Source organism: Stegodyphus dumicola, chromosome 2 (genome assembly GCF_044657685.1).
Source record: "Stegodyphus dumicola isolate Sdum_Otavi_A_Nest chromosome 2, ASM4465768v1".
NCBI lineage: Eukaryota > Metazoa > Arthropoda > Arachnida > Araneae > Eresidae > Stegodyphus > Stegodyphus dumicola.
This window is the reverse complement of record NC_140769.1, coordinates 157415489-157429169: the sequence shown is the minus strand read 5'-3', so window position 1 is coordinate 157429169 and position 13681 is coordinate 157415489. Positions and strand designations below refer to the sequence as shown.

Below are 13681 nucleotides of genomic sequence, written 5' to 3'. Positions count from 1 at the left end.
AAAGGAATGCTGCAAGTCGCTTTTCACTTCTTATCTTAAACGCATAGTTTTCGACGTCACAGACTAAATTTGCATATTCCTAACCTTGTAAACGTTATAATTTCCCATTATAATCTCTTCTATTTCCTTTTGTTCAAAAAGGTTCCTAACCTTGTAAACGTTATAATTTCCCGTTATAATCTCTTCTATTTCCTTTTGTTCAAAAAGGTTATCGATTATATGGTTATTTGATACCGAATATCCCCTAATTGTTTTGAGCAGTGAATGTGACTGCATGACGTTACTCCACAGTGGAAAAGAAACGGAACCTAAAACTCCACTACAGTTCTATAGAGAAAATGTTTTCCCAAACCTAAAAGTCGCACTTCAAATACTACTTACTATTTCATTATCAAATGCTAGCTATGAACGAACGTTCAGCAAATTAAAATAAATTTTCACATATTTACAATCAACGATGGGCCAAGATCCCCTAAGTCATCTAGCATTTTTAAGTGTGGAAAGAGAAAAATTTGAAAGGATCAACTTTGATGAAGTAAATGATAAATTTGCTTCATCCAAGATAAGAAAAATGTATACATAGTAATTAATTGTATTCATGTATTATATTATTATTAATAAATATAAGTGCCTGACCTAGTCGAAGTGCACGTGATTGAAGCGAGATGAGGGCAAATTAAAATTTTTAAGTTGGCTGGTGGTGTGTCTGACAATTTTAGATCTTTGGCACTCCAAGCACAAACGTGTCCGGTTGGCTATGTCCTTTTGCATGCTAGGCCATACGAAACGTTGCTGTATCATTTCCTCGAAGCCTTGATGCAAGGATGTGACAGACGATGTAACTGTCTAAAAATGGCATGGCGAAACCCGGAGGAGGGAACATAAAGTCGAAATCTTGAATCCCAAACATCACAATAAAGTGATTTTCCAGGTGACTGCTGCATAGGCTGCAAGTTGAGATTGGTGGAAGATTTGCTTTTTAAGAGGGTTTGTAGTTCTGAATTCCGGTGTTGTTCGTCCGCAAGGGCAGCAAAGTTTATTGGCGAAGGAACGGCTAGTTGTTCAATACGAGACAAGGTGTCTGCAACAATATTCTGCGAACCCTCAATATAACAGATATCTGTTGAAAATTGCCCTATGAAGTCTAGGTGTCTCATTTGACGAGGAGAAAGAAGCTTTATCTGAACGCTGTTGAAAAGCATAGGTTAAGGGTTTGTGATATGTGAAGATCATGAAAACGCGTTCCTCTAGCATATGTCGAAAATATTTGACAGCTTCATAAATTCCTAATAATTCGCGATCGTGAGTGTTGTATGTGGTTTGTGCTGGTGAGTGTTTTTTAGAAAAATATGAAAGTGGTCTCCATAATTCTTGATTTTTCTGTTGTAAAACTGCTCTTATACCTGTTGTTGATGCGTCAAAGTATAGAGACATTAGGTTATTTTTTGGAAGCAAGAGATGTGAAAAATATGCAACGCCTTCGCCGGGAATCTAACCGCGGACATCTGGAGTACCGGCCCAGCGTGCAGAACCACTACACCACGAAGGCACGCTAGGAAAGCGGGAGAAATACCTTATAAACGTAGAGTGATAATGGTTTAGATGCGGAAGGATACTGCAAATTTGTTGCCGAAATTAAATCATTTTTGCATTTTTGGAACGCTTCGCGGGAATCTGTGGTCTAGGTTATAACATGTTTATCGTTTTTCTTGCTTCCAACCAGAAAAGAATTTAGAGGTGCTTGTATGGTCGCTGCATGAGGTAAGAAACGTCGATAAAAATTGAGCATAGCAAGATTCTCAAGTCCTTCACTGAAGATGGTTCGGGTATATCGCGGATAACGGTGACTCTATCTGGAAGGGGTCGACCGCCATCAGCGCAAATTTCATGACCAAGAAAGGATACTCTTGGTTGCCCAAAAACTCATTTGGAAGGATTAAGACTGACACCGTACCTTTGGAAACGTTCAAAAACTGTTCTCAAATGTGATAGGTATTCTTGCTCTGAAGAGGAGGCGATTAAGATGTCATCAAAATAAGGTACACAAAAGTCGAGGCAGATTAACACCTGATTCATGAAACGTTGGAACGTTTGAGCAGCATTGCATAAGCCGAAAGTCATGTCGGGAAACTCAAATGGTCCAAAAGGCGTAATAACCGCAGTTTTTGGAATATCAGCTGGGTTAAGAGGCACTTGGCGATACGCCCGCTCAAGATCAAGGGTTGTAAAAATAGCTTTTCCCTCTGAAACTTGCATACAGTCTTGAACGTAGGGGACTGGATAACGATCAGGAATTGTAGCTGCATTTAACCGACGATAATGGCCACACGGGCGCCAGTTACCATTTCGTTTCCGAACTAGATGGAGCAGACTGGTCCATGAACGTTTTTTTGAAGGACGGCAAAATCATGTATTGAAAATCCTCTTTGGCTGCTTTAAGCTTGTCCGGAGGTGAGCGCCTTGGATTAGCTGCAATTGGAGGTCCGGTAGTTTCAATATAATGTTTCATCGTGCTTGGGTTCGGAAATACCCATAACTAGGTGCGTGTTTGTAGGGAATTTTCTAAGAAGTTCATGCCATGGGGAGTTACCCGAAATAAGTTTAATGCTCAAATCTTGACTATAGCAAATTACTCCCGGATAAGTTAAGTTGGTTGTGGAATCTATCAAACGGTTCTTAAGATCGATAAGCAAAGAAAATTTTTGAAAAAAGTCAGCGCCACTAATAGGACTTGAAACAGTAGCAATAATGAATGGCCATTGGATGTTTCAGCGCAATCCTAAATCAACAGATATCAGGCGTTCACCAAATTTTGAATAGGAGTTCCATTTTCTACATAAAGTTTTAACTTGGTAAGACGCTTTTGTTCGTGAAAATGGGGTGGAACGACAGAAACATCAGCCCCCGTATCTACAAGAAACCTTAAGCCCGAATTCTTTTCGATGACGAAAAGGCGTGCCAAATTCCGGCCGCTGTCGTTCACAACTTCGAGCAACGTCCCTTCTCGTTTCCCTGGTCGTTATAACGACACGGTGGGCGGCATTTGTTTGCCTTGTTTCCAAATGTGTGGTGGTAAAAACAAATAGCCGGGTTATGAATACCTGGCATTCATAACGTTTCCTCAGTGGGCTACGACGTGTATTTCGACCACGTGATGTGGAGCTGTTGCGCTGAAAAGGTTCAGCTTGGATAGCAACTGACTGAGCAACCTGTTTGGACAAATCATCAATTTGAGCCTGTGGCGCCACAATAGCAGGAGCCTGCACTGCACGTATTTCGCTAGAATGGCCAGCTCGTGAATTTTATCAGCGATTTCGGGAAGATTTTTAAGTGGCTCCCTACTGGCCGCTAAAATGGTTTGCATGTTAGATGGGAGTCTATTCATCCATATCGTTTTAAGAATGTTATCCGTTAGATTACCGGCGGCTAAGTCTGACAGCAGTTGAGAAGGCCGCATATCACCAACCGTAAATCGTGCAACAGCTGCTTGATTTTAACTGTCTTTGATTCTTCATAAGCAGAAATTATTTTTTTTTAAAGATTTGTATTTGTCCGTTGCCGGTGAATTCAAAATTATTTCACGAGCTCATTGCAGTACCCCTTATTCTAACGCGGCGATCGCTGTATAAAATTGAGTTTCGTCGGCAGTAATGTGACTCAACTGCGCATCCAACTGAATGAACCATAACGATGGGTCTCGGCGACAAAAGGGTGGTGGCTTAACTGCCACTCTCGCCAATTGTGAAGCAGCAATTGTCAACCACTTTAGATCAATCAAGTATGCACAATAATAATATGTATAGAAAAGTAATCAATATGTATATAGTTACACAGTTTCTTGGTACTTGAAATCAGAGAAATTGGCGGCTCAAATGCAGTACACGATACAAATATCCACTGAAATTATGACTGAAATATGTTGACTCACCGGAATGCGGCACAACGCTTGAAATGACAGGTGAAATGTCTTACTTGGATCTCATCACACTGGATAACTTACTGCTGCTCAGAATTTTGACATATAAACTCCATATTCGTGCAACATTGAAGGTTGCTATTCGTAATAAATACGTGTCACCAATTATAGTAGTACAATTTTTTGATACAGATCATTAAATAATTATAACAATTGAATAGAATAAATATTATTTTGTTTTTGGTTGCTATGGGTTACCAGACCGGCAGAGTTGAATTGTAGTAGGTAAATTGCTACATATCTATTTATCTATAATGTATATTAAACTTTTAATTGTTTAAAAACTGTACTTTTTAAAAACACTTATATAAATATGTAAAATAAATAACACCTTTTTAACTTCTCTAGATCATCGTATTTTTCCGCATAATACATCATGATTTTTCCGCCGACACAGATGCATTTCTGAATCCAAGGCTAGTGTAGTTAGGTAGTGACTACTCTTAATAATATATTTTTGAGTATTTTATGGTAGATTAAGCATTTTATTATTATTTGCATTATTTTCTTATTACGAATGTATTCTATACATTATATTACTAAAAGCTTTTATTGTGGAGGTGCGCCAAAAAGGTATTTTGCCCCGGGCTCCAGTTATGCTTGCTACGCTACTGGGTTTGGCATAAAATTTGACATGTTATGCGAATCGGAATCTGGTTACATGTGGTCATGCATAATCTACACAGGAGAAGGAACCATTTTGAATTAGCAATTCAAAAGTATGCCTGTGTCATCACAAGTCGTGATGACACTATTGTATCCTCTTTTGAACAAGGGAACTGTGTAACTACTGATAACTTTTATTCGTCCCCAGAACTGGCAGAATTGCTAATATGGTATAAAACCGACATATATGGCACAGTTCGCCTGAACAGGAAAAGTATGCCTATTGAGCTAAAAAAAAAAAAAAAAAAAAAAAAAAAGGAGAAAGGGAGAAATCGCTGCATATTAAAAGGGAAAAGTCATGGTCCTGAAATGGAAGGACAAAAAGGATGTAGCACTGCTTTCCACTGTGCACAATACAGAGATGATTACAGTTACCGGCAGAAAGGAAACAAAACTGAAACCAAAAGTTGTAGTGGATTACAATGGAACTATGGCAGGAGTCGACCGTGTAAACCGAAGACTAAGCAGTTACAATGTCACTAAAAGAAGAGGGGAAAATATTACAAGAATATATTTCTCCATTTCTTGGATATACTAGCACTGTGGAATTCATATGTGTTGTACTCAAAACCTGGTGGGAAAAGAAGTCATCTTGAGTATAGAACGACGACAATAGAGAAAACAATTGAAAAGTACCACTTGGTGGAATTTTCTGCAAAAAGAAGACGTTCTTCTGCTGAGCACCGCCCTTCACGCCTGTTTGAAAGACACTTTGTTGACTACATTCCACCAACAGAGAAGAAAACTAATCCAACACGACAGTGTATTATTTCCAGCTCAAAGACAGACAGTAGAGGGAAGAAGATAAGGAGAGAAACAAGGTTCTACTGTCCAGATTGCGATGTTGGAATCTGTGCAGAACCGCATTTTCGATTGTATCATACACGATCAAATTTTGATTAATAATTTCATAATCATTTATGTAAACGCAAAGTATATGAATAAAATTTAATTTAAGATAAAAGCTAGGTATTCTAAGCTATATATTTATATTTAGCGGGAATTGACTCCAAAGTCTAATGATTTCTGCCGTACAGAAAGCCAACTATACAGGTGTATGTATGAAAATAAGCATAAAAAATTGACATTTTTTTTACCCATAATCCCGAAATAAAATGAACCTGGAAGGAGTTAATCAATAATTATTGTATAAATTATTGATTAATAATTATTTCGGGATTTATTATTAATCAATAATTATATCGGAATTTATTATTATTATTTATTGAAATAATTAAAAATTGAAGTAATTAAATAATTAAAATTAAATAAAATGTAAAAAGATAAATTAAAATTTAATACACGATTTTTAATATAATTTATTGTTAAAATAAAATTTTCAAGATAAAATTTCTACTGAAATTGTTATTCAATTACATGAAAGAAGTGCCGCAGCCTTCTTATTCAGGGCTCCGGTGCGTTCCGGCTAGAATTATGATTTATTACAAAAACTAAGAAGCAACGGAACCGAAATCCGGTGGGCTCCGGCCCAATTTAAGCTCTGATCGTAGGGAAGGCTATTTTACTTTTGAGAACATTTTTGGCTGCGCATAATATAGTATGACAGTCTGAAATGACTTTTAAATCTTGAAGAAGTAGAATATAAATTCCAGTAAGAAATCGGTTGATAGAAATTTAGCAAAAGTTAGTAATATCAATTTCATTTATTTTAAATGAATGGCAACAGATCACCACCGGGTGATTTCAGTTTCTTTTTTAGCGCATTTTATGAATACTCAAATCGTCCGTTCTGTGCAAATAATTATTATGGGTATGTAATCACCGATAATTATTATGGGTGATATTCTTTTTGTGACTGAAGTGAATGCCCCTTTTTTTATGATCGTAATACAAATAATGTATTAGAAGAAATTTTGGGGAAATAGCAGAATCACCCACTGCTTCGCTCTTTTGTCAAAATGGCCAACTTGAAAATAACAAGCCAAAGAAATGCACAAACTCGGTATCCATGTACACATCAATCTATTGTCACTTAAAAAAAAAAAAAAAAACATCAGAGAATTGCACAAACTTGGCACTGCACACTCCCTTGAGTTTGTCCATATACACATTGATACGCGATGTGGGCGATTTTGCATCAACTTGAAAATAACAAGTCAAAGAATTGCACAAACTCAGTATCCATGTACACATAATAATCTGGCTTAAATATTGTTATTTACTAAGGTTTTGTATGAATGCTAAATAACATAATTGCATTTATATGATGGTTTCCGGAAACAAATTTTGAACCTTCATTAAGTATATTATTTTTATTATCTATATATCTAAGAATAGCTGTAAAATATTATGCAAGTACTTTTTTTTTTTTTTTTGTATTAGTTGTTCTTCATTAGCAAAATAATAATTCTTTTGTATGTATCCTAATAGTAACATTTTTCATGTATAATATGGTTTAAAACATTTAAAAGCAACCTAGGCAATACATTTTTAACAGGGGAAAAGGTTCAGATTTATGTTTTTCATTTACTGCTAATAATGTCTTAAGTAAAATTATGTGGTTCTATTAACAAAGCTGTTGTTTTGAATAGGTTGCGGGCGCTGCAGGCCGAGGCCTTCAAGTCGAGTGAGAGGCCGTTGAGGAGTGGAGGCAGCTATGATGAGCAGAAGCTGAGCTCCGGAGGCAGGGAGATGGTCAAGAGGAGAGGACAGCACCCTCATGGGGCCCCAGGCCCCTCCTCGCTCTTCCTCTTCTCTGAGGATAACCTCATACGGAGGTACACCAAGTTCATCATAGAGTGGCCATATCCTTTCAATTATTCCATACAAAATATTACAGCAAGTTTACTGTTAATTTGTATGTGCTGTGCATATGAGTATAAAATTTACCTTTTCTAATTTTTTACTCAGATATAAATGGGACAAAAATAACAGGAATAATTTTTGTTGTTCAGTAAAGGGAATATGAGTTGTTTTCCTCTGAAAATACCTTTCAGAAAATCATATTTGCCTTATCCGCAAAACTTAATATTAAATATATATGCGTACAAGTAATAGATTTAGAGATATTGTAATAAACTGACAGTGGTTTATTGTTTTGTAATACCTTGGATTTTATTGCATAGATGGAATGGATGACACTTGCAGACACAGATTTAACATAATTTTATTACTGTATAACACAATTCTTAAAATGCATAACCTGATGCATTATGTGCAGAATATGCAACCCACAAATTCTGAAAGCTTACAGCTTAAGATATACAATGGAAGACAGAGAGAAATTAGATGCAATGTTTTAGCAGCACCCAAGCAAGTGAAGAAAGTGACAATGTATCCAGAAGAAATGTGGGAGAGTTTAAAAAGTTATGTTATCAATTGAAATCTTATTCAGAGATTGACAAAAGGTATCTGTATTTCTGCAATACACAAGATCTTATGATGATGATTAATTTTAAAGTGATACAGCTTAGATTGATATGTTATAAATAGTTACTATTTTTAGGAGAAAAAAGTAAACAACCCAAATTAAAATGAAGAAGTTTGCTTTATATGTTTTTTATCTTGCATATTCCTGCCCTGCAAGGAGGAAAAGGCTTGGGGATAGGAAAATTCTTTTAGGAAAAAGCATTAGAGATTTAGCAAATGAAGAAAAACTTTCTGCACAATATGTGCAATTCAGTGTTTATTTTATATTAAATTACTATTTATTTCTCAATTTGTGCACTGAAGAAAAAAAAAAAAAAAAAAAAAATGATTTAGTTCTTAATATTGAGGTCTGGTATTAAGAGTATTTAATTTAACTTGTAGAGTATCTTCAATTGTCAGTTTTACATATTCTTCTATCCCAAGGCTCAATCAGCGGAGAAGAATTTCATAGTTCTGGGGGGGGGGGATAATCAGCTTTTATTTACCTGTAGCATATTTAGTCCATAAATATAAAAAACTACTTTTGGGTGATCTTTAGAATCTGGTAACTGGTAGTTTGGTGACATTTTGGAGTTCATTTTGACATTTTGGACATTTTGGAGGCGATAAAGGTTACTACCTGGGACTACTCAGTTCCGATTACGTATTATTTTGTGTGAGGGAAATGAGAGATCATGGGATATGTCATGTGATATTAATGGACGAATTATGGTTCTTTAATCGGAAAAGGGGGGAAATCGGGAAAAAATCTGGAAATTTTGTATTTGGCTTTATTCTGTGTTGTGTGAAACAGTGTTCGTTAATTTTTGAATCCCATAGCCCTAACTAAAGTGAATTCGAAATGGGTATTTAGTGGGATTGAAAGGGGTAGTAATAAGTGTTTTTTTAAGGTTGTGCGAGATAGAAGTAAAGATGTTTTATTAAGTTATTTATTTTACCTTGTACCTTGCTGTGAACTATAAGTATGATTTTAAAGATCCTGAAACAGAAATAAGAAAAGTTTATCAGACACGTAATCAAGATTCTGAAGAAGAATAGGTAAGTTAGTATTTTTAATTATATGAGGATATTATTTTTATGCATTGTTCTAAATGTAAGGTGGAAGTAAAGTAATTTGCGTAAACGTGCATGGAAATAATTTAAATATTTGACACTAAGTATTTGTAACCATTTGTAATGTTTGTGGTATGAATTAGTTAGTGACATTTGTCATATAATAGATAATGTAGAGGTAAAAGTTTTTGGATATTTATTTATTTTATACGGGGAAATGTTCATATTTGGAAAGGGTATATACTTTTTCGCGATCAGGTAATTTCATATATGTTCTTTTTACCGGGTTTAAAGATTCAGAAAATTGTTATGCATTTTCCTGAAATTTTTCTAATTTATGAGAAAAAAGCAGTGTAAATGGATATAGTGAAGAGTGTGCGCAATGCCATTTTTTGTGCAATTCTGGGATGTTTTTTTAAGTAAAAATAAATCAACGTGTACATGGTTTAGTGATATTTTAATTAAATGATAGTTATTTTGTGAATTTTATGTTTGTAGGAATTTGGTATACGTTTAAGTTGAAGTAAACGTGCATGGAAATAATTTAAATATTTGACACTAAGTATTTGTAATGCTTGCGGTATGAATTCGTTGGTGACGTGTATAATATAATAGATGATTTAGAGGTAAAAGTTTTTGGATATTTTATTTATTTTATATGTGGAATTGTTTATATTTGGAAAGGGTATGTACTTTTTCGCGAACAGATAATTTCATATATGTTCTTTTTACTGGGTTTAAAGATTCAGAAAATTGTCATGTATTTTTGTGAAATTTTTCTAATTTATGAGAAAAAAGCAGTGTGCATGGATATAGTGAAGAGTGTGCGCAGTGCCATTTTTGTGTAATTCTGGGATGTTTTTTTAAGTAAAAATAAGTCGGCGTGTACATGGTTTATGTGTATGTGTTATTTTGAAAAATGCGTAAGGAGTATGGTATTGTGCACTTTTTCCCAATTTTGCAGTGAATATTTGTCATGATTAAGCAGTTTTGTTAGATAAAATTTCTAGCATAAGTGTAATTCGGGTAGTAAATTGTTGGAAGAAGTGTTCAGTAGATAAAAAGAAAAGAAACATGTCTTTACTTCGTGAAGACAAAATGGCGGAAAAAAAAATAGAGGGTTGCTGTAGGAGAGTTGGTCGCCAAATTTTCGCCAAAAAAATGCCAAGTTACCATAATATAAAGATCAACCCTACTTTTATTAGTTTTAGCATTTATCAACATTTTCTGTAGGGTAGAGTAGACTTTAAGGTACCCCTTGTATTATGGCGAAGTTGTCTGATTTATCGCTAAGTTGTTGTTTCATTTATGGTAGCCTGAGTAGTTGAATGTTATGGAAACTGTATTGTGACGTTATCAGTTGCATGATTCTGGGAAATTTTGAATCATGGGATGTTTTGTAAGCGTTTTTGTGGTGTGTGTTAAAACCATTTAGATGGATTTGAATGGGTTTGTAAGAAGAAAGGCTCAGATGGTCACTATGTGAAGCATTCGATCAGAAAGAGTACCTGATTTGAAAAATGTCATTTGAGTATGATGGATATTTTGATTTTTACGTGGCTCTGGGTGTACGAAGCAAACTCGAAAATCATGGTAAGTGAATATTTGCTTTTGGTAGTGCTTAAATGTATAACATGTTTTTCCTTTTTTATGTTATTTTATTGTTTGGTTTAAAATGTATTTTATTGAGATTATGTATTTTCTGTTTGCCTATATTGTAGACTTTGGTGCTCCTTTGACTTTTTAAGTGAAAATGTATTGATGTGTACATGGACAAAGTAAAGGGAGTGCGCAATGCAAGTTTGTGCAATTCTTGGATTTTTTTTAAGTGAAAATAGGTCGATGTGTACATGGATAAAGTTAAAAGAGTGCGCTATGCCATTTTTGTGCAATTCAGGGATTGTTTTAAGTGAAAATAGGTCGACGTGCACATGGATAAAATCAAAGGAGTGCGCAATGCCATTTTTGTGCAATTAGGGTTTTTTTTTTAAAGTGAAAATAAGTTGATGTGTACATGGATACCAAGTTTATGCAGTTGTTTGTCTTGTTATTTTGGCTTTGTGTAGCGGCGATTTTTGGCGCAAAAATACCGCTTCACAAACCAAAATAATGAGTCAAAGAATTGCACAAAATCAGTATCCATGTACCGCCAAAAATTGCCAAGTTTTGCCAAGGGCCCTAAACTATACTTTTACCTTTTTTGTAATTTTTCTTGTTTAATTTATAAAACACATTAAAAGTAATTAAATGTAGTATATGCATTATGCATATTTTGGGTTTTGGAAAAAAGAGGGAATGATCATTTTGCAATGATGGTGCATTGGGGAGGAAGGAAGTTGAGAACAACTGATTTAAACATTTTATTAAAATTAAATTCATATATCCAAGTTATTCATATATTCTTCAGGTTTAGTGCTAACAAAATGTCATACTATGCAGTGTTTTGGAAAGTTTATGTAAGCACTAATTAATGGCAACTTTTTTTAAAATGTTTTTGACAAACAAAGTTAAGTGCTATGATAATTGTATTTGAAGATTGTAAATTTCAATAAACTTCTTACTGTAGTAGAAAAAATCAAATCATAGTTTTATTTTTCTGATGCTTATAGATAATGAAATGCTTCCCTGGCTTTTATTTAAATGACTGGTTTAATCCTAGTATCCGGTGCACACGGGATTTGGCTACTTTTGGCGACTTTATGATGAGCAGTAAAAACGGGACATGTACGATGAGTAGTAAACAGGTCATTCAAAGAATATATATAGTATATATTATGTATATAGACACATAGTATATAGTGTATAGTATATAGACGTTCTTTGGATCATTTTTGGTGTTGGCACTAATTTTCAAAATCGCGACGTTCTTTTTATCATTTTTGGTGTTAGCGATAATTTTCAAAATCGTGCCAACGCTGCACCGTATACTAGGATTTTACCTTAGATGACAGTTATCATCCTATAACGTAGAAAACAATTGTTTGGCAACATTGCACAATTTTAGTTCAATAATCCAGCATGTTTGAAAATTTGGTATTGCTAAAATCCACATATCTTGGAATATAACTTTTCCTGAGGTTAGAATCTGAAAATATGTAGCTTCAATACCATTCATGGGTAAAAGTATATTTATGGGTGCCTCGTGGTGAAAATTGGAGATTTTTGGCAGTACATGGATACCGAGTTTGTGCAATTCTTTGAATGGTTAATTTGGCTTCGTGTACCTAAAATTGCCGTTATGCAAAGCCAAATTAACTAGTTAAAAATTGCACAAACTTGGTATCTATGTACACATTGACCTATTTTTGCATAAAAAACATCAGATAATTGCACAAACTTGGCATTACGTACTCCCTTGACTTTGTCCATGTACATATTGATATATTTTCATTTAAAAAATCAAAGGAGCACCCAATTCTAGCTAAAAGTATATTTATGGAACATTCAACTACTCAGGAAAATAAAATCAAACAATATATTGTAAATGCAACAACAACTTCGCGATAATACAAGGGGTACCTTTCAGTTCACTCTAACCCATTCATGTATCAGAATGAAAAACTTGATTTTCCCCCTCAGAAAGTAAAGATAAATTAGGATACAGATATATTGATTCACTATTATGGCTATATAAATTTAACAGTCTTTGTTTTTTTTTTCAATTTTAAATCTGTCAGAAATAATCTTTAAAATTTTGTTGCATTGTTTTCTTCATAATTTTTACCCTTAACTACTTTACTCCATTTGAGTATGCAGTTCTGCTGACCATCATAGCCAACTGTGTGGTTTTGGCCTTAGAAGAACATTTGCCCAGGCAAGACAGAACTCCACTGGCACAAAGGCTTGTAAGTATCAATTCACTTATAATATGCTTAAATATTAAGTGAGACAGGCACTAAATTATAGAGCTATAGTTGAAATAGTTCTGTAGATATTAAACTTTTAATGTGAGCATTTTTTGTGTTAATTCTTAAGTTTTATGAACACAATGTTATTTAGGTAAAGTAATTGAAGTGTATTTAGTGGATAAAATTTTTTAGGTATTTTATTTTGAAGCACAAATTATTTTTTACTAGAAATTTGAAATAAATAAAGTGCACTTCTTATTTAAAATTATGCAGAAATGCAAACTTAGTTTCCTGTAGATTTTGAATAATACTGTATTGATTTCGAGGGCACATAGACACAGATCTCTCTTCTTCAGGAGGTGGGGGGGCAAGGAAGCATTAAAATGTTACTCTTTATCTAATTGTCCTTTTATTCAAGTAACTGAGATTTGTTGGATGTAGATTGGTAGACTGGCTCAGCTGTGTATCAAGTATGCAAGGTATCTGGAGAAGATAATTTTTTTTAAATACTGAGCATATGTATCCATTTACAAAATACTTGTCTATGTGTTCACTCACAGAATTTTACAAAATACAGTTTAGAATTTTATGAGAAAATTTGATTAGCAAGATTTTATTTTTATAAAGCAAAATTTTTTTGTATGTCTTGCAAAGCAAAAAACTCAAAATAGTAAAGCATTTTTATAAATATAATATACATGAATTAAAAATAAAATGTTTTATATCTTTAATGCAAAAATTAAAGAGA

General features: G+C 34.1%; 1 protein-coding gene across 1 annotated transcript in view; it reads left to right on the top strand.

Annotated features, from left to right (window-relative positions):
• LOC118182704 (voltage-dependent calcium channel type A subunit alpha-1-like) overlaps positions 1-13681 on the top strand; it is a 454834-nt gene that overhangs the window by 153946 nt on the left and 287207 nt on the right. The window contains exons 2-3 of the mRNA XM_085811365.1: positions 7195-7407; positions 12825-12930. Coding sequence (XP_085667491.1) covers positions 7295-7407; positions 12825-12930 — 219 coding nt within the window. The 5' untranslated portion in view covers positions 7195-7294. The remainder of the gene's footprint in view (positions 1-7194; positions 7408-12824; positions 12931-13681) is intronic.